This window comes from Heterodontus francisci, chromosome 32 (genome assembly GCF_036365525.1).
Source record: "Heterodontus francisci isolate sHetFra1 chromosome 32, sHetFra1.hap1, whole genome shotgun sequence".
Classification (NCBI taxonomy): domain Eukaryota; kingdom Metazoa; phylum Chordata; class Chondrichthyes; order Heterodontiformes; family Heterodontidae; genus Heterodontus; species Heterodontus francisci.
The window spans coordinates 32685580-32704779 of record NC_090402.1 but is presented as its reverse complement, the minus strand read 5'-3'; the positions used below and the strand labels follow the sequence as shown (position 1 = coordinate 32704779).

Genomic DNA, 19200 nt, shown 5'->3' with positions numbered 1-19200 from the left:
CCGTGGCAACACGGGGACAGATTGAACCGCAGCACGTAGTGACACTTGGAGTTTGCGTACTGGAGGTCTACACACAGCTTGATGCAGCCGCACACGAAGGTGGTCATCAGGATGAGGGCGACGTTGGGTACATTTTTCCCGCCCTTATCCAGAGGTTTGAACATCGTGTCCCTCCGGACCCGGTCCATTTTAGATCCCCAGATGAAGCGGAAAATGGCTCCGGTGACTGCCACAGCGCAGGAGTGGGGTATGGGCCAGACCTGCGCCACGTACAGCAACGACGTGTGCGCCTCGCACCTGATGACGAGGTTATTACCCACAATGGAGAGAGAGATCGCTGCCCCCACATGCTCAGTTTATGGTGAACCCTGGCTACTCGCTCCTCCCAGGTTCTGGTGCACGCCCCTGCCCTTCTGAACCATATCCCCAGCACCTTCACCGTCATGTCAGACTACCTGAAGGGGACAAAGGATCGGTCAGCCCAGTTCCCAAAGAACATGGCCTCGCTCTTGCCGTGGTTAACTTTGGCTCCCGAGACCAGTTCGAACTTGTCGCAGATGCTCATCAGTCTGCGCACAGACAGCGGACCCGAGCAGAAGACGGCGTCATCCATGTACAGGGAGGTTTTAACCTGAGTGCCTCCACTGCCTGGGATTGTCACCCCTCCACCTAGTGGGTGCATTGTCAGCAAACGCAGCCTTTAAATAATATTTTGCTTTACTACTCTTCCTGCCAAAGTGGATAACCTCACAGTTTCCCACATTATATTCCATCTGCCAAATTTTTACCCACTAAGTTAACATATCTATATCCAGTTGTCATGCTAGGCCCCTACCTGCCAAGAATGAGACACATTAATTTTGTCATGAACATTGATTTTAAACTGTTACTGGAGTGAAGAAAGGACTTGTTAAACAGATCAGCCGCGGCTGGAAAAGACATTTGCATATTAAAGGACGGTTCTCGGAAGAACAAAGGACCATTTCCTGACACATTCAACCCACAATGGAACTTGATCACCAGGTATTGTGTGTAAGAGCAGCATTCCAGAGATTGCTAAAATGATACAATCCAAGATGTGGTCAGACCAGTTAGTCACATGACTAACCTGCTTGGCAACCTGTGTATTTCTGAATTGTACAAACAGTTTGAAAAAAAAGACTGTTTGCTCCTGGAGAAGATATCTCCTGTATGCTTCCATTTCTTTCTCACAAGCCTCTGAATCCACTGAAGACACATGAACCCCAAAAGAGAAAAGTCTCCTTCAGCGAACAAGGTTTAGGAAGAATACTGGGCCCCAAAGAAAAGCAAGAACTACCTATAATCAAGAACGCTTTCGTGAGCGCGAAGAACCGTAACAAAAACTCTTCAGATATGGCCTCAAACGTTTCACTTTATTTTTTCTTCTGTTCTTTTCTGTCTCTATTTGCACGTGTGTATCACATATTCATGCTAGCATGGGCGCGTCATGTATTCATAGGCATCAACCAAATTAGAGTTTAAGTTTAATAAAGTTCAATCTTTCTTCTTTAAACCTAAGAAAACCTGTTTGTGCTGGTTTCTTTGCCTTATAATTGGAAAGCAGTGAACAAGGATTCACCAAAGGGGAGCTAAAAAGCATGGTGTGTTTAAAATTAAATCCTGTTACAGCAAGATCAGGTGAAGGTTGAAAGGGAACCCTTGACTTGACCTCTTTCTCACCTGGTCGTAAAACTGTGCAGACTCTGTCCTCCTCAAACTTGCTTTCTTAACTATCTTTGCCTTCTCTGCAAGTTTGGCCACAATACACTTGGTCCATTCATCTAAGTCATTAATAGAGATTGTAGATAGTTGAGAGCCCAGCACCAATTCCTGAGGCACCCCACCAGTTACAGTTTGCCAGCCTGAAAATGACCCATTTATCCCGACTCTCTGTCTTCTGTTAGTCAGCCAATTCTCTATCCATGCAAATATATTACTCCCACCACCATGAGCTCTTTTCTTGTGCAGTTACCTTTTATGGAAATCCAAATACACTAGCACTACTGGCTCCCCTTTATCCACTCTACTTGTTACATCCTCAAAGAACGCTAATAAATTTGTCAAACACAATTTTCCTTTCATAAAACAATGTTGACTCTGCTTGATTGTATTATGATTTTCTAAATGTCTTGCTAACTGGCCTTTAGTTTCCCTCCTGTCTCCCTCCATTCTTGAATAGGAGCGTTATGTTTGCGGTTCGCCAATCCGCTAGGACCGCTCCAGAATCTCGGGAATTTTGGAAGATTACAACCAATACATGCACTATCTCTGGAGCCACTTCTTTTAAGACCCTAGGATGCAGGCCATCAGGTCCAGGGAACATTTCAGCCTTTAGTCCCAATAGTTTTCCTGGTACTTTTTCTCTAAAATGATAATGATAAAAGTGATAATGATTGTTTTAAGTTCCTCCCTCCCTTTTGCTTCCTGACTTACTAACGTTGGGTTGATTTTAGTGTCTTGTACCATGAAGACAGATACAAAATATTTGTTCAAAGTCTCTGCCTTTTCCTTTTTCCCCCATTATTAATTCTCCAGTCTTATCCTCTAAGGGACTGACATTTACTTTAGCTACTCTCTTCCTTTTTATATACCTGTAAAAGCTCTTACTGTCTGTTTTTGTATTTCTTGCTAGTTTACTCTCAATCTATTTTCTTCCTCTTTATTATATTTTCAGTCATCCTTTGCTAGTTTCTAAAATTTTCCCAATCTTCTGGTCTACCATTAATCTTAGTAACATTATATGCCTGTTCTTTCAATGCGATGTCATCCTTAAAGTACTTAGTTACCCATGGATGGTTCATCCTTCTCAAAGTCCTTCTTTCTCAACGGAATATATCTTTATTGACAGTTATGAAATATCTCCTAAATGTCTGCCACTGCTTCTCTACCAAGTTACCTTTTAGTTTATTTTTCCAGCCCACTTAAGCCAATTATGTCTTCATACCTGCGTAATTGCCTTTATTTAAGTTGAAGACACAAGTTTCAGACCCACATGTCTGACCCTCAAACTGAATATGAAATTCTATCATGTTATGATTCCTTTTCCCTGAAGGATCCTTTACTATGAGATCATTAATTAATCCTGTCTCATTACAAATTACCAGATCTAAAATAGCCTGCTCCCTGGTTGATCCCACAACATATTGCTCCAAGAAACTATCCCGAATGCACTCTATTGTCGTATAAAGGTCTGAAAGGATTAATGTTGAGAAAGTGTAAAGAATACCTCCTAGCATGATGATGTAAGAAATCACATGTGAGAGAGACTTGGAGGAAGATGCAGCGTGGCTTCAGAGGAGTCACACGGACTGGTATGAAGCTATACATAGTTATAATGTAATAAAGAGTTAATGTTCAAAGTACTGAAGACTCAGTAATCTCCAAGTGAGACTATCTAAGTATATTAAGGTGGCAGTATACCAAATGTACAACATGGTGAACAGCGTGGTTCTTACATGCAACACCCAGAAGAAGAATGTGAAGAAATACTTTGAAGAGGGCTGACCTGGAAAAGCACCAAAACTGCAGATCTCGAGAAGAGGCTGTGAAAAACCTTTCGAACTGCTCCGTGGATGAAGGAGGCACAGAGAGTCAGGAAATTGGCTTGTAGAGCCATTCAGGCTGCACCAGAGGTGGGCAGTGTGTGAATAAAAAAATCTGGTCCAGTAACCACAGGCTTCGAGTTGGAGACCCAAGCAACGATTGGGGATCTGGTGTGCATCCCTGAAAGAGGGTAAAAATGTGTTCCTAACGGCACTAGGCAGGCAGCACCAGGAAAATCAAAAGTCCTTGGTGAAGGCGGATCGGATGTTGGCGCCATTACATGAGGTAACCAGAACGAGTCCAAAAGAAAAGCTGCAAATACTCAATACTCTAAGACAAGGGAGTTAAAGGAGTATAGCAGAAATGCTACAAAATTGTATGCAAAACAAGGAGGAAATAAATCCAGAGTCCAGCGATGAGATTTCACGGGGAGAAATGGTGACCATAGCGGGAGTCAGTGCGAGGCTCAAAAGCATGGGAAACTTCTGATACTGCAGGGAATAATTTAAAAGAGAAAGTAAACCAAATAGAAAGCTATGGGTCTTAAATTCACAATACCAGAGAGGTTTGGACACACGGAAGGACCAAATCAAACTCAAAATTGGTCACTCTGGCAAAAAGGATTTGAGATATAGACCTGCTTCCAAATTAGACAGTCAGTCTGAAGCAGAACAAGTTAACACATTGCTGTATTCCATTGGGGTAATATCAGATGATGTTATTGCAAGAAAAGGCATTAATGAGACATCAGATAAATTTGATGAAGTTTTAAAAGCCTTTGATAGTTATTTCAACTTGAGCAGCAATAAAATTCTGGAAAGGGCTAAATTTAACAGAAGGGTCCAGAAACCAGGTGAAACAATTGATGCTTTTATTAATGACCTTTACAGCCTAGCTGAAGGATGTGAACATAGAGACCTAAAGCAGAATTAATAAGAAACTGCATTGTAGTAGGTATTGCTGATGAATTCCTATCAGATTTATTGCAGTCTAAAGAAGACCTCACCTTAGACAAAGCAATTCAGCTGGTGAGACAAGCAGATCTGGAAGAAAAACAGAGCAATCCTGAAAGGTGAAGAAAGACCTTGGTTCAGAAAACCTCCAGCCACCACACAGTTCGTTAACCAGAGGGCTGTAAAAGAAGCACCAGAAAAGGTACACTTGGGTGGGAAAGCGCAAGACGGCATGAAACCTTGCCAGTGCTGTGGCACCAAAAAGACCCACAGGTGTGAACAATGTTCTGCAAACAAAGCAGAATGCTTCCACTGTAAGAAAATAGGCCATTTTGGGAAGACGTGCCAAAGTAAAAATCGCTACTCCCACAAGTTTAAAAGAAAAAATCTTTAAACATAGAGTTGTTAATGAAGTTGAACAACCTCCATCAGGGAAGAAATCACAAAACTTCCTTGGTGAGACCAGTGATCTTAATCAGCCATTCTGGTCTTCAAATTTATATGCCAACGGACATATCACTAATTTTAAACTAGACACTGAAGCAAGCCTAACTGTCTTATCAGATAACGAACACTGCTTATCAATGTGTTACCTGCAACCAACAGAAACTCAGTTACATAGTCCAGAAGGAATTGAACTGAAAGTCAAGGGAAAGCTATAGGCAACAGTACAAGGCAAAACAGATGTTGGAAACACTGTATATTCTAAGGAATCAGGAATTCTCTCTCTTAAATGGAAGAGCTTGTATTGACCTTCATCTTATAAGTGGAAGAAGTTAAGCAACAAGAATCCAGGGAGTCACTTCCAAAAAGACTTTCTGAAATTATTTACTGGTCCAGCGAGACTGAAGACCGAATATCGTATTACTTTGCAAAAAGATGCTAGAGCAGTATGTCTTTTCATGCCTAGGAAGATGCCACATCCACTGATGAAGCAAGTCCAACATCAGTTAGAAGCGATGACCAGGATGGGAGTCATTTCTCCTGTCACTGAACCTACAGAGTGGTGTTCGGGAATGGTTCCAGTTCCTAAACCCGACGGTGATCTTCTCATTGGTGTAGACCGAACTTAATAAGGCCGTGGTAAGAGAATTTCATCCTATGCCCTTAGTGGACAAAAGCTTGGCAAAGTTATCCAAAAGTACCGTCTTCACGAAGCTTGTCATGAATAGTGGCTTTTGGCAAGTTCCATTGGATAAGAAGTCAAGGTTATTGACAGTCTTCATTATTCCATTTGGGAGATTTTGTTTTAATCATCTACCATTCTGTATAATATCAGCAATGGAAATATTCCAAAGATCTATGTTGAACATTCTGTAGAGCCTTAAAGGAGAAATATGCCACATGGACGACATCTTAGTTCACGGTGAATCCACTGAAGAACATAACCTGAGGGTTAGAGTGGTTTTGAATCATCGAGATGAAAGCCTAACAATGAGAAGCATGGGTTTTCAAAAACATCTATTTGCTTTTTAGGACACATTATCAGTGGCAGCGGCATAATGGCAGACCCGCAAAAGACAAGAGCCATTAGTGAATTCCCACTTCCTACTCCTGTTCTAGATCGTCATCGATTTCTTGGCATGGTTAATCAGTTGGCAAAATTCTTACCAAATCTAGCACAAGTTACTGAACAGTTTCGATGACTATTAAGTAAAGCTCAAGCTTGGTGTTGGGATGCACACCAGAGGCAAGCATGTCAAAGGATCAAGGAGATGCTCATTTTGCCAGGATACCGTAGCGTATTATAACCAGTCACTGCCAACCACAATTGCAGCAGACGCCTCATCTGCTCATCTACAGGGATAGGGGCAGTCCTTTTTCAAGAACAACCAGATGGATGTTGCAGACCGGTTTATTATGTGTCTAGAGCATTGTCCAAGGCTGACATGAGGTATGCCGTCATAGAAAAAGAAGCTCTCGCAGTCACGAGGGCTTGTGAGAAGTTCTCAGACTATATTATCGACTTAAACGCTGGCATAGAGACAGAACACAAACCTCTAGTTTCCTTACATGATGAAAAGGAACTCGCTAGGATGCCTCCAAGAATCCAGAGATTCCAGTTGAAGCTAATGAGGTTCACGTACGAAACTGTATATGTGCAGGGTAAGCAACAAACAAGAGCAGGTGCATTGTCCAGAGCTACTGTCGACCATTCTACACAACAGGGTGTTAACCTTATTAATGAAATGGAGTCATATTCTCAGTTCACTGCATCACAATGGCCGTCAAGTTCAAAAAAGCTCCAAGAAATTCTTCCTGCTCAGGTGCAAGATCAAGAATGCATCTAGAGCGTCAATATTGCAAGCAAGGCTGGCCTCAGTAGCCTCCCAGTGGTAAGAGGATGAAAATCTTCTTCGCACACAGAAGACGCTTTACTATTGTGGATGATGCTGGTATAGGACGAGAGGCTGGTGATTCCAGACTCACTCTGGGTAGATATCTTGGCGAAAATACACCAGAGTCATATGGGTATAACGAAATGTAGAGCATGGGCTCAGGCATCCATGTAGTGGCCGGAAATATCGAAAGATATAGAACAAATGATTGCAAATTGCCAGGTATGCACAGTGCACAGACAGGATCAGAGGGAACCTCTTATCTCAACCCAGTTCCCAACCAGACCATGGGAACATCTAGTGATGGATCTATTTATGTTTAATGGAAAATCCTACCTGATTGTCATCGACTATTTTTCAAGGTGGATCAAGGTCAAATGTTTGTACACAATGACAACTGAGAAACAGTCATTTGAATGTTACAAGAAATCTTTGCAACACATGGTATATACCTAACCAGATAGTTTCCCATAATGGACCCCAATTTGCAAATGAGTATTTTACGCACTTTGTGGAAAACTGGATTTGTACATCCTACAAGTTCCCCTAGATATCCACAATCTAACGGAGAAACTGAGAGAGGAGTCAGAACTATCAAAGCACTATTAAAGAAAAATCAAGATTTTCAAACGGCACATCTGAACTACAGAACTACTCCATTGCTATACGGATTAGCACCAGCCAAACTGTTGATGGGACGGAAGCTTAAAACACAACTTCCAATCCTACCCAACAAGTTACTTCTAGGGCTACAAGTCCAGGATTATCAGAGAGTTCAAGGCAGATCTTACGGAAAGCAACAAGTCTATCATTATAATAGGTATGTTCCTGGTATGGTATTTCCTAAGTTAACTGAAGGACAAAAGGTATGGGTACAAGACCAAGGCAGAGAAGGAGTAATCATCCAGAGAGATGAGAATCAACAGCAATCTTATAGTAGCTACTAAAGTATGGACTAAATAAGAACAGGAGGAATCTTATTCCTATTCACCAAAGACATCAATCAGTCATCCAATTGGACGAACCAGATGTTAAACTTCAAATTCAGAAAGGACTGGATACTACAAACCTCAATGAAGGCCGTCCAATTCAACAAACAAGAGTTCAGAGAAAGACGACTGATCTTCTGCGTCTGACAACAACACGATCAGGGAGAGTTGTGAAGCTTCCTGACAGATTGAATCTGTGATATCAGAAACTTGGGGGGAAGTGGGATAGTATGTAAAAATAAATATAAAATGAATGTCTAAATATATGATAAAGACTTGGGGGGAGATGTAGTATAAAGGTCTGAAAGGGTTAATGTTGAGAAAGTGTAAAAAATACCTGCCACCATGATGATGTAAGAGATTACATATGAGAGACTTGGATGGAGATGCAGCGTGGCTTCAGAGGAGTCGTATAGACTGGTGTGAAGCTGTACATAGTTATAATATAATAAAGAGTGAATGTTCAAAGTACTGAAGACTCAGGAATCTCTCTAAACTGGACTAAGTATATTAATGTGGCAGCGTACAAACCAAACATACAACATCTATGAATTGTCCTCAAGGCTACCTTTGTCAATTTGGTTTGTCCAATCTATATGAAGATTAAAGTTGCCCACAATTATTGCAGTACCTTTCTTCCAAGCCCCCAGTAATTCTTGATTTATACTCTGTCCTACAGTGTAGTTACTGTTAGGGGCCAATTTATTTCCCTTGCTATTTCTTATCTCCACCCAAACTGATTCTACATTCTGATATTCCGAGCCAAGATCATTTCTCACTACTGCACTGATTTCATCCTTTATTAACAGACTGCCCCGCCTACTTTTCCTTTCTACCCATCCTTCCAAAAGGCCAAGTAGCCCAGAATATTCAGTTCCCAGCCTTGGTCACCTTGCACTACAGCTCTGTAATGGCTATCAGATCATATTCTTTTATTTCTACTTGTGCCATCAATTCATCTACATTGTTACGAGTGCTGTGTGAAATCAGATAAAGAGCCTTTAATATTGTCTTTTTACCATTTTTCCATATTCTGACCCTATTTGCTGGTGCATTTTTATGTTTGTATCTGTTATATCCCTTCCTGTCACAGCCTGGTTATCATTAACTATATCACTATCCTGCAGTATTGCCATGTCCTTTCTCTTTAATTTTCCTTTCACTTGAGCCCTCTCCCCCACTATTTAGTTTTAAGCCCCATCTACAGCCCTAGTTATTCGATCTGCCATTGGAGCCTGACCCAACTAAACAACTCCCTCTTTCCCCAGTGCCAGTGCCCCATGAATTAAAACCCATTTCTCCCACATCAATCTTTGAGCCACGCATTCAACTCTCTGATCTTATTGACACTATGCCAAGTTGCTCGTGGCTCAGGTAATAATCCAGAGAGTATTAACTTTGTGGTCCTGCTTTATAACTGAGCTCCTAGCTGCTCATACTCCCTCAGGAGAACCTCATAGTCCTATCTATATCGTTGGTACCTACGTGGACCATGACAACTGGATCTTTCCTCTCCCACTCCAGGTTCCTCTCCAGCCCTGAGGAGATGTCCTTAACCCTGGCACTGGACAGGCTACACAGCCTTCGGGACTCACAGTATCTATTCCCCTAAGTCTACTATCCCCCATCACTACTATATTCCTTTTTACCTCCCCAACTTGAGTGGCCCTATATACCACGGTTATATGGCCAGTTTGTTCATCCTCACTGTAGTCTCTGCTTTTGTCCACACAGGCTGCAAGAACCTTGTACCTCACGGACAAGTGCAAGGGCTGAAGCTCCTCTAATGCTATTTTCTGGAGCCCCATATCTGCCTCACTCTTCGTCACAGCCTCCTGTCCATGGACCAAATCTAATGTAATACTTCACCTAAGGGGTGTGACTGCCTCCTGGATCAAAGTAACTTTCAGGTAACTTTATCCCTCCCTGATGCACTGCAGTGTCCAAAGCTCACTCTCCAGCTCATGAACTCTGAGCCGAAATTCCTTGAGCTGCAGACACTTAGCTCAGATGTGCTTGTTGTGGATCACACTGGTGTCCACCAGCTCCCACATACTACAGCTGCAACACATCACCTGTCCTGACATCTCTATTATATTTCATTTAACTAATTAGCTTTTCAAGTTTTGAAATATCACTCAATTGTCTATAGTTTTTAATCTAGATAACAATCTTGTCTATTTTATTAAGTTTAGTTATATGTTTTAGGTCTTTACTGTAACTTAGTCCACAGTCCTAATTCAACCCTATTTGTTTATATTTATTTTATATATATCAAGCAGTGCCGCTTATCTCCACCTCATCAAATTACCACACTTGTCAAAATCCCTTGCACTCAGGTGAAATCTGCGCTCTGTGCTAATATTCTTATTATTGATTCACTTACTGTTTCACTAACCCTGATTGATTTTTTTTTCTCACTAGAATGTACATCCTTTGCTTCCAATGAACAATTATTTGCACAACTGATGTGCTTGTTTGCACTGGAAGAAATCCTAATCTGCCAACAATTTTACAAAGAAGGCACAGTCCCTGCAGTAAATTGCAAAAATAAAATCATGCAATGATTTAAAGAGAGACCAACAGCTCATAAAAAAGAACTTTAATGATCCTAGGCCAAGTCCCAGCCCTGATTCTAGACGATAATTATAGATCTGCAAAACAAATCATGGGTTCTGGCAGAACCCGCAAAATCTGCTTTTTTTGATCTCTGGAAATAGTGGGAAATGATGGGTGACTGGATGTAAATTTTAACAATTAGTGTTCATAACTAAATGTAAGTTTATGCAAATTGGATGAACAACAATATGCCTACCCAGGAAGATTGGAGGGTGTACTGGTGGAAAGGGGCAACAACATAATGGCTGCTGTATGCATAATCATAGAATCAGCGCAGAAGGCCATTTGGCCCAACAAATCTGTGCAAGAGCAATTTAGCTAGTCCCACTTCCCTCCCCTTTCCCCATAGCCCTGCAATTTTTTCCTCTTCAGGTGTTTAACTTGAGATTTCTTGGTACATCCCATTTGGGGTACACGAGTGTCGTGCAAAGTTACACTTTTAAAAGTTCCTGGGTGATCTGCCTGACAGCTGATGAAAAAGCTTGCCCCAATTTTCGAGTGGACTGTTCTGGTTGTGCTCTTGGCATTAAACATTAGGCACAAACTTCAAGTGGGTTATGATCACCTCAGGGAGAGAGGTGATTGCACCACTGTGGAGTGCACAAATCGGCTCCTGATACCCAAGTTAAGCTCACACTTTCATGTCTATTTGTACCCCAAAACTGTTTTAGATAGACAAGTGAACGGCAACATAACAAACTGGTTTCAGGGTACAAATTACTGTTGGTGATATTAACGAAAGGCACAATGAAGTTTTGACAAGACATTACTATGCAAGCTGGGAGGAGCAAACCTGTTAATTATTTTAAAACACCTGAATTTTTAGAGGAAGTAACAAGGAGGATTGATGAGGGTAGTGCAGTGGATGTGTGGTCTACATGGATTTTAGAAAGGCATTTGACAAGGTCCCACATGGCAGGCTAGTCAGAAAAGAAAATGCCCATGGGATACAGGGGGAATGTGGCAAGTTGGACCCAAAATTGGCTCAGAAACAGGAACCAAAGGGTAATGATTGACTTAATTGAGGTGTACAACATTATGAGGGGCCTAGATAGAGTAGACAGGAAGGATCTGTTTCCCCTGGTGGGGAGGTCAATTACCAGGGGGCACAGATTTAAGGTGACTGGTAGAAAGATTAGAGGGGACAACAGGAATACCTTTTTTCACCCAGAGGGTAGTGGGTGTCTGGAATTCACTACCTGGATCAGTGGTGGAGGCAGAAACCCTCAGCTCTTTTCAAAAAGTACCTGGGCCTGCACCTGAAGTGCTGCAACCTGCAAGGCTACAAACCAGGTTCTGGAAGGTGGGGTTAGATTGGGCAGCTAGTTTTGTTCAGCCGGTCAAAACATGATGGACTGAATGGCCTCCTTCTGTGCCATAACTTTTCTATGGTTCTATAAAATAGAAGGCAGAAAATTGCCATACAAACCTCTTAAGGGTTCACACTTGCAACAATTTCACTATATATATGTTCCATTCATATCTGTAGTGAACCCTTTACATGTTTAAGAAAATTGGTTTTAAGTGCAGAATGTCCTAACCTTGCGGTCCTGGAAATCCATTTTCAGGCCAGCCGTAGGGATGTCCATTGATTCCTAACAGAGAGTATTCTTGCTCCAAGCCAAACCAGGGATGAGAGTCCTTCGCCTTGTCCATTGCTTCTTTACACGTGTGCCTCAGGTTCCTCTCTACAACATATTTTAGCTGTTAGCTTCCTAAAACAAACACACATGGACAACTTTGCACAGATACATTACTAATGCAATAATCTGGGGCACGAAGAGTGCTTCACAACCCTGGGAATAGGGTTCAGAATTAGCACTTCAATGCAAAAGAAAAAAATTCAACCAACCATCTTTCGTAGATGGACGATGCCAAACCACTCAGCCAAGAACTGCTGGCGGTGTTTCAGTTTCACAGGCTCACCTGCAGGTTTTCGATTGTACTTCAGAACCTCGCAGAGCACAAGCTTGTTTGGTTCCAGGGTGAATGGATCCCTGAATATGCGGACCGGAATCAGATACATGTCGCTGTTGGAGCCCTCCGCCTGATCGGTACTGGAGCCGTCAAAATTCCACTCCGGGATCTCTGGTTTGGGGACAAAAGAAAAGCAATCAGCCGAGTTTAACAGTCATCTGAAAAGTCACATCAGTCAATGATATAGTTTGTATGTGTGGCATTTTAAGATTATACTGGACCTTTCAAGGCTTGTGGTTCGTAATCCAGGGTTTTGGTTTTACAGCGAAGACCTTGTCCAGTGCCATCGATCCACACGTAGGTAACCTGCACTTTCCCGTCCTGGGGAAGTTTCAGGTAATGCTCCCTTGCGGTTTTGTTCAACTTGGAACTTACAGCCACTGACATCTTGACTTCTAAAAGTATAAAAATAAGATCTATTTTCATTTACAAAAATACAAGTTCTTATAAAGACTACATTGGAATGTTTCGGTACTCACCACTTCCCAACACTAGAAGTAGCTTCAGAAGACAAAATTAATGACCAGAATGCCTCTCCGACTGACTGATGCAAGCAACGCAGTAGATTTCGTTTCAATATTTGTCCCGCCCAGTTGTGGAGTACGAATTATCAGCTGACTTGTGGAGAAGGTGGGGCTTTATGGAGTTGGGACATTTATTAGTTGATTGACGTAGATCCAATATCTTGAAAATAATTACAATATCCAGGGCGTAGCTGACTGGTTATGTTTGTACAACCGCTGTGCCGCGTGGGCAAGTAGAATTTGCCTGAAGCATAGATCAGAGTTCAAATATGCTACCCGATCCCCCGTAGCATAGTGCATGAGAATGATGAGCAACTGCAGCGTTCAGGGTGAGTGGGCTGAGTTGCATTGGGGCACAGGTGAGCCTGTGAATTTGGAGTACATACGAGGCCAGAGCGGGAAAGTAAACTGCAGTGGGTGGGGTGGTGTGGCAAAGGCGGAGGAAGATTAGAGGGAGTTGGGGGTCAAGGGAATTGAAAGCAACTATGGAACTGACTAGAGTGCACAGTGGGTCACAGCCCTATTCAAATTAGTGATATCAAAATAGTAAATCTGAGATGAGTGGAGGGGGCTGGAAATATGGATCAGTGGGACAAGGAAGTGGGGGAAAGGGGTGGGGGTTCAAGCCAGAAAGCAGATGAGAAGAATGATGATGACCAAGAGTTGCAGTCCTCTTTACCATTGGCAGATTGCCACCCATTCACTGTTGCTGGGTCAAAATCCTGTAACTCCCTTCCTAACAGCACTGTGGGTGGACCTGCAGCTCCCCACTACCTTGTGAAGGGCAATTAGGGATGGGGAATAAATTATGGCCTAGCCACCGACGCCCAAAGCCCACCAACAAATATATTAAAAAACATCACTTAAGGGAAAGAGCACTACCAGCCCAGATACAGGGAAGGGAGGGACTCCTTGTCTGCCACAGTCAGTGCTGTTCATGTTGCAGACCCTGTTTGCAGATCTGGCTGAAGCAAAGCACATAGCTCTTCCAAAGCTCCATAGTTGAATCATAACCTCCCAAGAGGTAGCTAGTGAGAAGACTGGAACGTTTGCCTGGGTCAATACATCCTGCTGAGTGAATGCCGATGGGATAGTCATGTTTGTCCACTGGCGCTCGGAACTTGGAACAGGAGTAGGCCATTAAGCCCCTTGAGCCTGTTCCATCATTCATTGAGATCATGATCTGTGACTTAACTCCATATACTCATCTTTGCCCCCATATCGCTAAATATATTTGGTTAACAAAAATCGATCAATCTCATATCTAAAGTTAACAATTGATCCAATATCAATTGCCATTTGTAGAAGATGTTGTATGTTTGTTGGGTATGCTGCCACTTTAATATGCTGAGTTAGTCTAGCTTAGAGAGATTCCTTAGTCTTGAGTAATTAGAACATTAACTCTTTATTACATTATAACTATGTACAGCTTCACACCAGTCTGTGACTCCTCTGAAGCTATGCTGCATCTCTCTTCAAGTCTCCCTCACATGTGATCTCTTACATGATGGTAGGAGGTATTTACACTCTTTAGCATTAACCCTTTCTGGCCCTTATACTACAGAAGAGAACTCCAAACTTTGACCACCCTTTCCTAATTTCAGTCCTGAAAGGGCTAGCTCTTATTTTTAGACTATGCCCCTTGTCCTAGACCCTCCAATTAGCAGAAATAGTTTCTGTCTAACCTATCTGTTCCCATTAATATCTTGAAAACTTTGATCAAATCACCACATAAGCTTCTAAATTCCTGGGAATACAATCCTAGTTTGTGTATTCTCCCCTCAAAATTCAACCCTTGGAGTCCAGGTATCAAGCTAGTAAATCTATACTACACTCCCCCCAAGGACAATTTATTCTTTCTAAGGTGCGGTGCTCAGGACTGCTCATAGTGCTCCAAATGCAGCTTAACCAGGGCTTTGTATAGCTGTAGCATAACTTTTACTCCCATTGTATTATAGTCCTCTAGAAATTGTCATGCAGACCCCCCCACTCCCGCAACCTGCCAAGACTGAGGCATATTAATTTTGCCATATGAACATTGATTTGAACACTGTTGCAGAAGTGATGAAAGGACTTGGCTGGAAAGACGTTTGCATATTAACAGACAGCGTTTGTGGAGACAAAAGGGGTTACTTCCGTTATCCAATTTAAGCCACAATGGACTTTGAGCACCAGCCATTGAAGGTGAGGGAGCTCAAATTTCAGGATAACTGCTGGGATGGCCGAATTCACAAACAGACATGGTCAGACCAGCTGGTCTTGTGACTTACCTGCTTGGCAACCTGTTTTCTCTGAATTGTATGAACAAATTGAACAGAGAGACTGCTGTATGCTCCTGGACTGAAGATGACCTCTCGGGTCTGGCTTTCCCTCTCTTTCTCACGGAACTCCAAATCCACTGAAGACAGTTCACATTTCTAAAATTAGCTGGTTGTTTAGGTTGTTATTAAGCCAGCAACTGGGGCCTCAAGATTTATCATGAAAGTCCAAGGGACTAACTGACTGTAATAGATGCAAAGGATGCCACCTTTTGTACTGCAAGTTCAGTTTTCAGGGTTGCAGTTAATAATGTAATACTTATATGGTTTCTTGGCTCCTGTGGTGCTCATGGAAATGACTTTCTGTCTTTGGCAAGCACCTTCCACTATTATCTAATTGTTGAGAGACGATTTGGGTAACAGTCCAAAAAATATTTGGGAACCTGGTGTCATTATGAGTAATGCAAGTCAAATAAGCAACTAAGGCAAGGATTAATATTCATTAGATGCCGTGTTTTGCAAAAAGTTGATTTGTGCTTAGGCCAATTTGCAGTCCTTCAGTGGTTGGCATCATCACAAAAGACCAAAAGCATAGTAGAATGTTGCTTTTATGTTCTTTGTCTGAATATAGCAGCCATCTTTGTTTTTCCAAATATTCAACATTTTAATGAGATCTCTTCAATTAATCCTGCTCTGTCTGTTGCCTTCCTCCAGATTGCTCAGGTAAATTTCTGCTGTGAAGCTGAGGAAATGTTTTCAAGAGGGTTTTGCTGAAACCACCAACTTCACAAATGATAGGGAGAAACTGTTCCCACTCATGAAAGGATTGAGAACGAGAGGGCACAAATGTAAAGTAATTGGTAAAAGAAACAAAAGTGACATGAGGATAAACTTTTTGATGCAGTGAGTGGTTGAGGTCTGGAATGCACTGCCTGAGTGTGAGGTGGAGGCAGGTTCAATTGAAGTATTCTAAAGGGAATTAGATTGTTATATGAAAAGGATGAACGTGCAGGGTTACGGGGAGAAGGCGGCGGAATGACACTAGGTGAATTGCTCATTCGAAGAGCTGCTGCAGACACGATGGGCCGAATGGCGTCCTTCTGCGCTGTAACAATTCTGTGATTCTGTGAGAGAAAAGGTCTCCTACAGCAAACAAGGTTTAAGAAGAATACTGGGCCCAACGAAAAACAAGAACCACCTACAATCAAGGACTCTACAATGAGCTCGAAGAACCGTATCAAAAACCCTCTTCAGAGATTGCCTCAAACTTTTCCACTTCATTTTCTTCTGCTCTTTTCTGTCTCTATCTGCGTGTGTGTATCGCATAAGCATGCTAGCGTGGGCATGTCGTGTATTCGTAGGCATTAACCGAATTAGAGTTTAAGTTTAATAAATTTCAACCTTTCTTCTTTAAACCTAAGAAAACCTGTTTGTGCTGGTTTCTTTGTCTTATAATTGGAAAGTAGTGAACAAGGATTCACTAAGGGGGAGCTAAAAAAAACAATGTGTTTAAAATTACACCCTGTTACGGTAAGATAGGTGAAGGCTGAGAGGGAACCCTAGACCCCTTTCTCACCTGGTCGTAACAATAAAAAGGCCAACATTCCATAAGCCTTTTTTTAACTATTTGCTGTACCCGTCCATGACATTTCAATAATTTAGGTACCAGGACTCCCAAGTCCCTTTGTACCTCCCCTGTTTTTTGCTTTCCAACATTTAGAAACTACTCTATTCTATCCTTTTTGAGTCCAAAGTGAATGACCTCCCCTGGCTTACACTGAAATCCATTTGATGCAGTTTTGCCCATTCACTTAATCTATGAATATCTCTTTGTAATTTTATACCTGTCTCAACCCGTCCACTGTTGCTAAATTTATCAGACTGCTTATTCAACATCCAGAAATGGATGAACAGAAATTTTCGTCAAGTAACTATTTGGAAGATAGAAGCCATTGTTTTTGGTGCCTGCTCCAAATTCCAATCCCTCACTTCCAACTCCATTCCTCTCCCTGGCAACTGTCTGAGACTAAACCTGCGTGGTTGCAAACTTGATGTCATATTTGATGATGAGATGACCTTCCGACCAAGTATTTGTGTTATTAAGGCCATTTATTTCCACCTCTGTAACATCACCCAACTTTGCTCCTGTCTCAGCTCATCTGCAGCTGAAACTCTCATTCATACTTTTGTTACCTCAAGACTTGATTATTCCAATGCACTCCAGCCTCTGTAAACTTGAGGTCATCTAAAACTCTGTTGCCGGAGTCTTTACTTGCAAAAAGCCCTGCTCACCTATCACCCTTGTTGGCTCCTGGTCAAGCAACGCTTTGATTTTAAAATTCTCATCCTGGTTTTCAAATTCCCCTTCCCTACCTCTAATCTCCTCCAGTCCCACGGCCCACCAAGATATCTGTATTCCTCTAATTCTGGCTCTTGAGCATCCCTGATTTTAATCAGCAAATCTTCAGTTGCCTAGGCCGCAAGCTCTGGAATTCCCTCCCTACACCTCCCCACCTCACTACCTCAATTTCCTCCTTTAAGACAGTCATTAAAACCTATCTATTTGACCAACCTTTTGGTGATCTGACCTAACATCTCCTTATGTGGCATAGTCATATTTTGCTTTATAACACTTCTGTGAAGTGCCTTGGGATGTTTTATTACATTAAAGGCACTATATGAAAGAAAAGTTGTTGTTATGCTTCATTAACACTGCTTACGATGGCACCTGTCTTTATATCATTGACAAACTTCAATATATGGCTTTCTATCCTATCATCTAAGTCATTATTAAATATGGTGAATAGTTGTAGCCTCAACACAGATCCTTACGCCATTAGTCAGATTCTGTCAACAGAATTCCTGTTCATTATCCCTGCTCTTTGTCTCCTGCATGCAGCCAATTTGTGGCTTTCTACCCCATCATCTAATTTGTTAATAAACACAGTGAATAGTTGAGGCTCCATTAATTATTTTCAGCCAATTAGAGTACCTGTCCATTATCCCCACTCTCTGTCTCCAGCCAATCAGAAAATTTCCTAACTTGGTCAATAATTTACCTTCAATTCCATGAGTTTCAATTTTAGCTAATAGTCTCTTATGAGGGAATTTATCAGAATTTACCTTTTGGAAATCCATATAAATAACATTCATAGACTTTCCCCTATCCACTACTTCAATATCACCTCTTCAAAATATTCAATCAGGTTCATCAGGCATGACCTACACTTTCCAAATCCATGCTGGTTAATCTAATTTCAAGATTTAATCCCATTTCCCCTCTGCTTCCTTCTGGTCCTCTTCCTCCAACACGGAAATCATATAAAAGTCCGTTTTGCAATTTCAAATACTTGCTCTCTAAATTCCTTAAGCATAGACTTTCCACTGGCAATGGCGAATGTAGTTGTATACAACCATACAAAAATTTTGCACTTACCTTCAGCCAATCCCAAGAAATGATCAAAGTCTGCAAAAGCAATCTCACTTTCTGGAGCTTCTCTTTAAACAACTTCTTCCACCTTGATGATCAGGGCAACCGCGTCGGCTGCACAGTGGTATAGTACAATCCTAAGGATGCATTAGAAGAGGGAAGTCACAGAATTTAAGAGGGATGACATCATACTACTAAATTGAAAGAAGTGCATGTAAATTGCTGTTTCAGACTGCTGTTTCCAGGTGAAACAGCAATTTACTTGTATTTCTTTCAATCTATAATAATACTCAATTTTTGTCTGTCTGGAATGTTTTGATTGGCCAGTTTAAGGGGCGCGTAAGTTGTTGGGTTTATTTGATGTGTGCATGCAGAGGCACATGGTGTGCACAGATGACTGGAGAGCGTGACAGCAGCAGCAGGCTGGGGAGTGTTGGTGGAGAACAAAAACAGCAGAAGGTAAAGGGAGCCCAACAACAAAGTTACCATGGCTGAAGAGATTGTTTCTGTGAGGGATGGGATGGATGAGGATGGTAAGAGCAGGAAG

At 41.9% G+C, this 19200-nt stretch overlaps 1 protein-coding gene across 3 annotated transcripts in view; it reads right to left on the bottom strand.

The window, feature by feature from the left end:
- Positions 1–19200, bottom strand: part of LOC137347754 (glutamine synthetase-like) — a 68089-nt gene that overhangs the window by 15166 nt on the left and 33723 nt on the right. The window contains exons 2-5 of one of the 3 annotated variants that reach the window (XM_068012662.1): positions 18660–18790; positions 12663–12836; positions 12391–12552; positions 12006–12152 (exon numbers count right to left, since the gene is read on the bottom strand). In XM_068012662.1, the coding sequence (XP_067868763.1) occupies positions 12006–12152; positions 12391–12552; positions 12663–12828 (475 nt within the window). In that variant the 5' untranslated portion in view covers positions 12829–12836; positions 18660–18790. Of the gene's footprint in view, positions 1–12005; positions 12153–12390; positions 12553–12662; positions 12858–12920; positions 13041–18659; positions 18791–19200 lie in introns of those variants that run through there. The other 2 variants (XM_068012663.1, XM_068012661.1) reach the window with 2 other exon arrangements.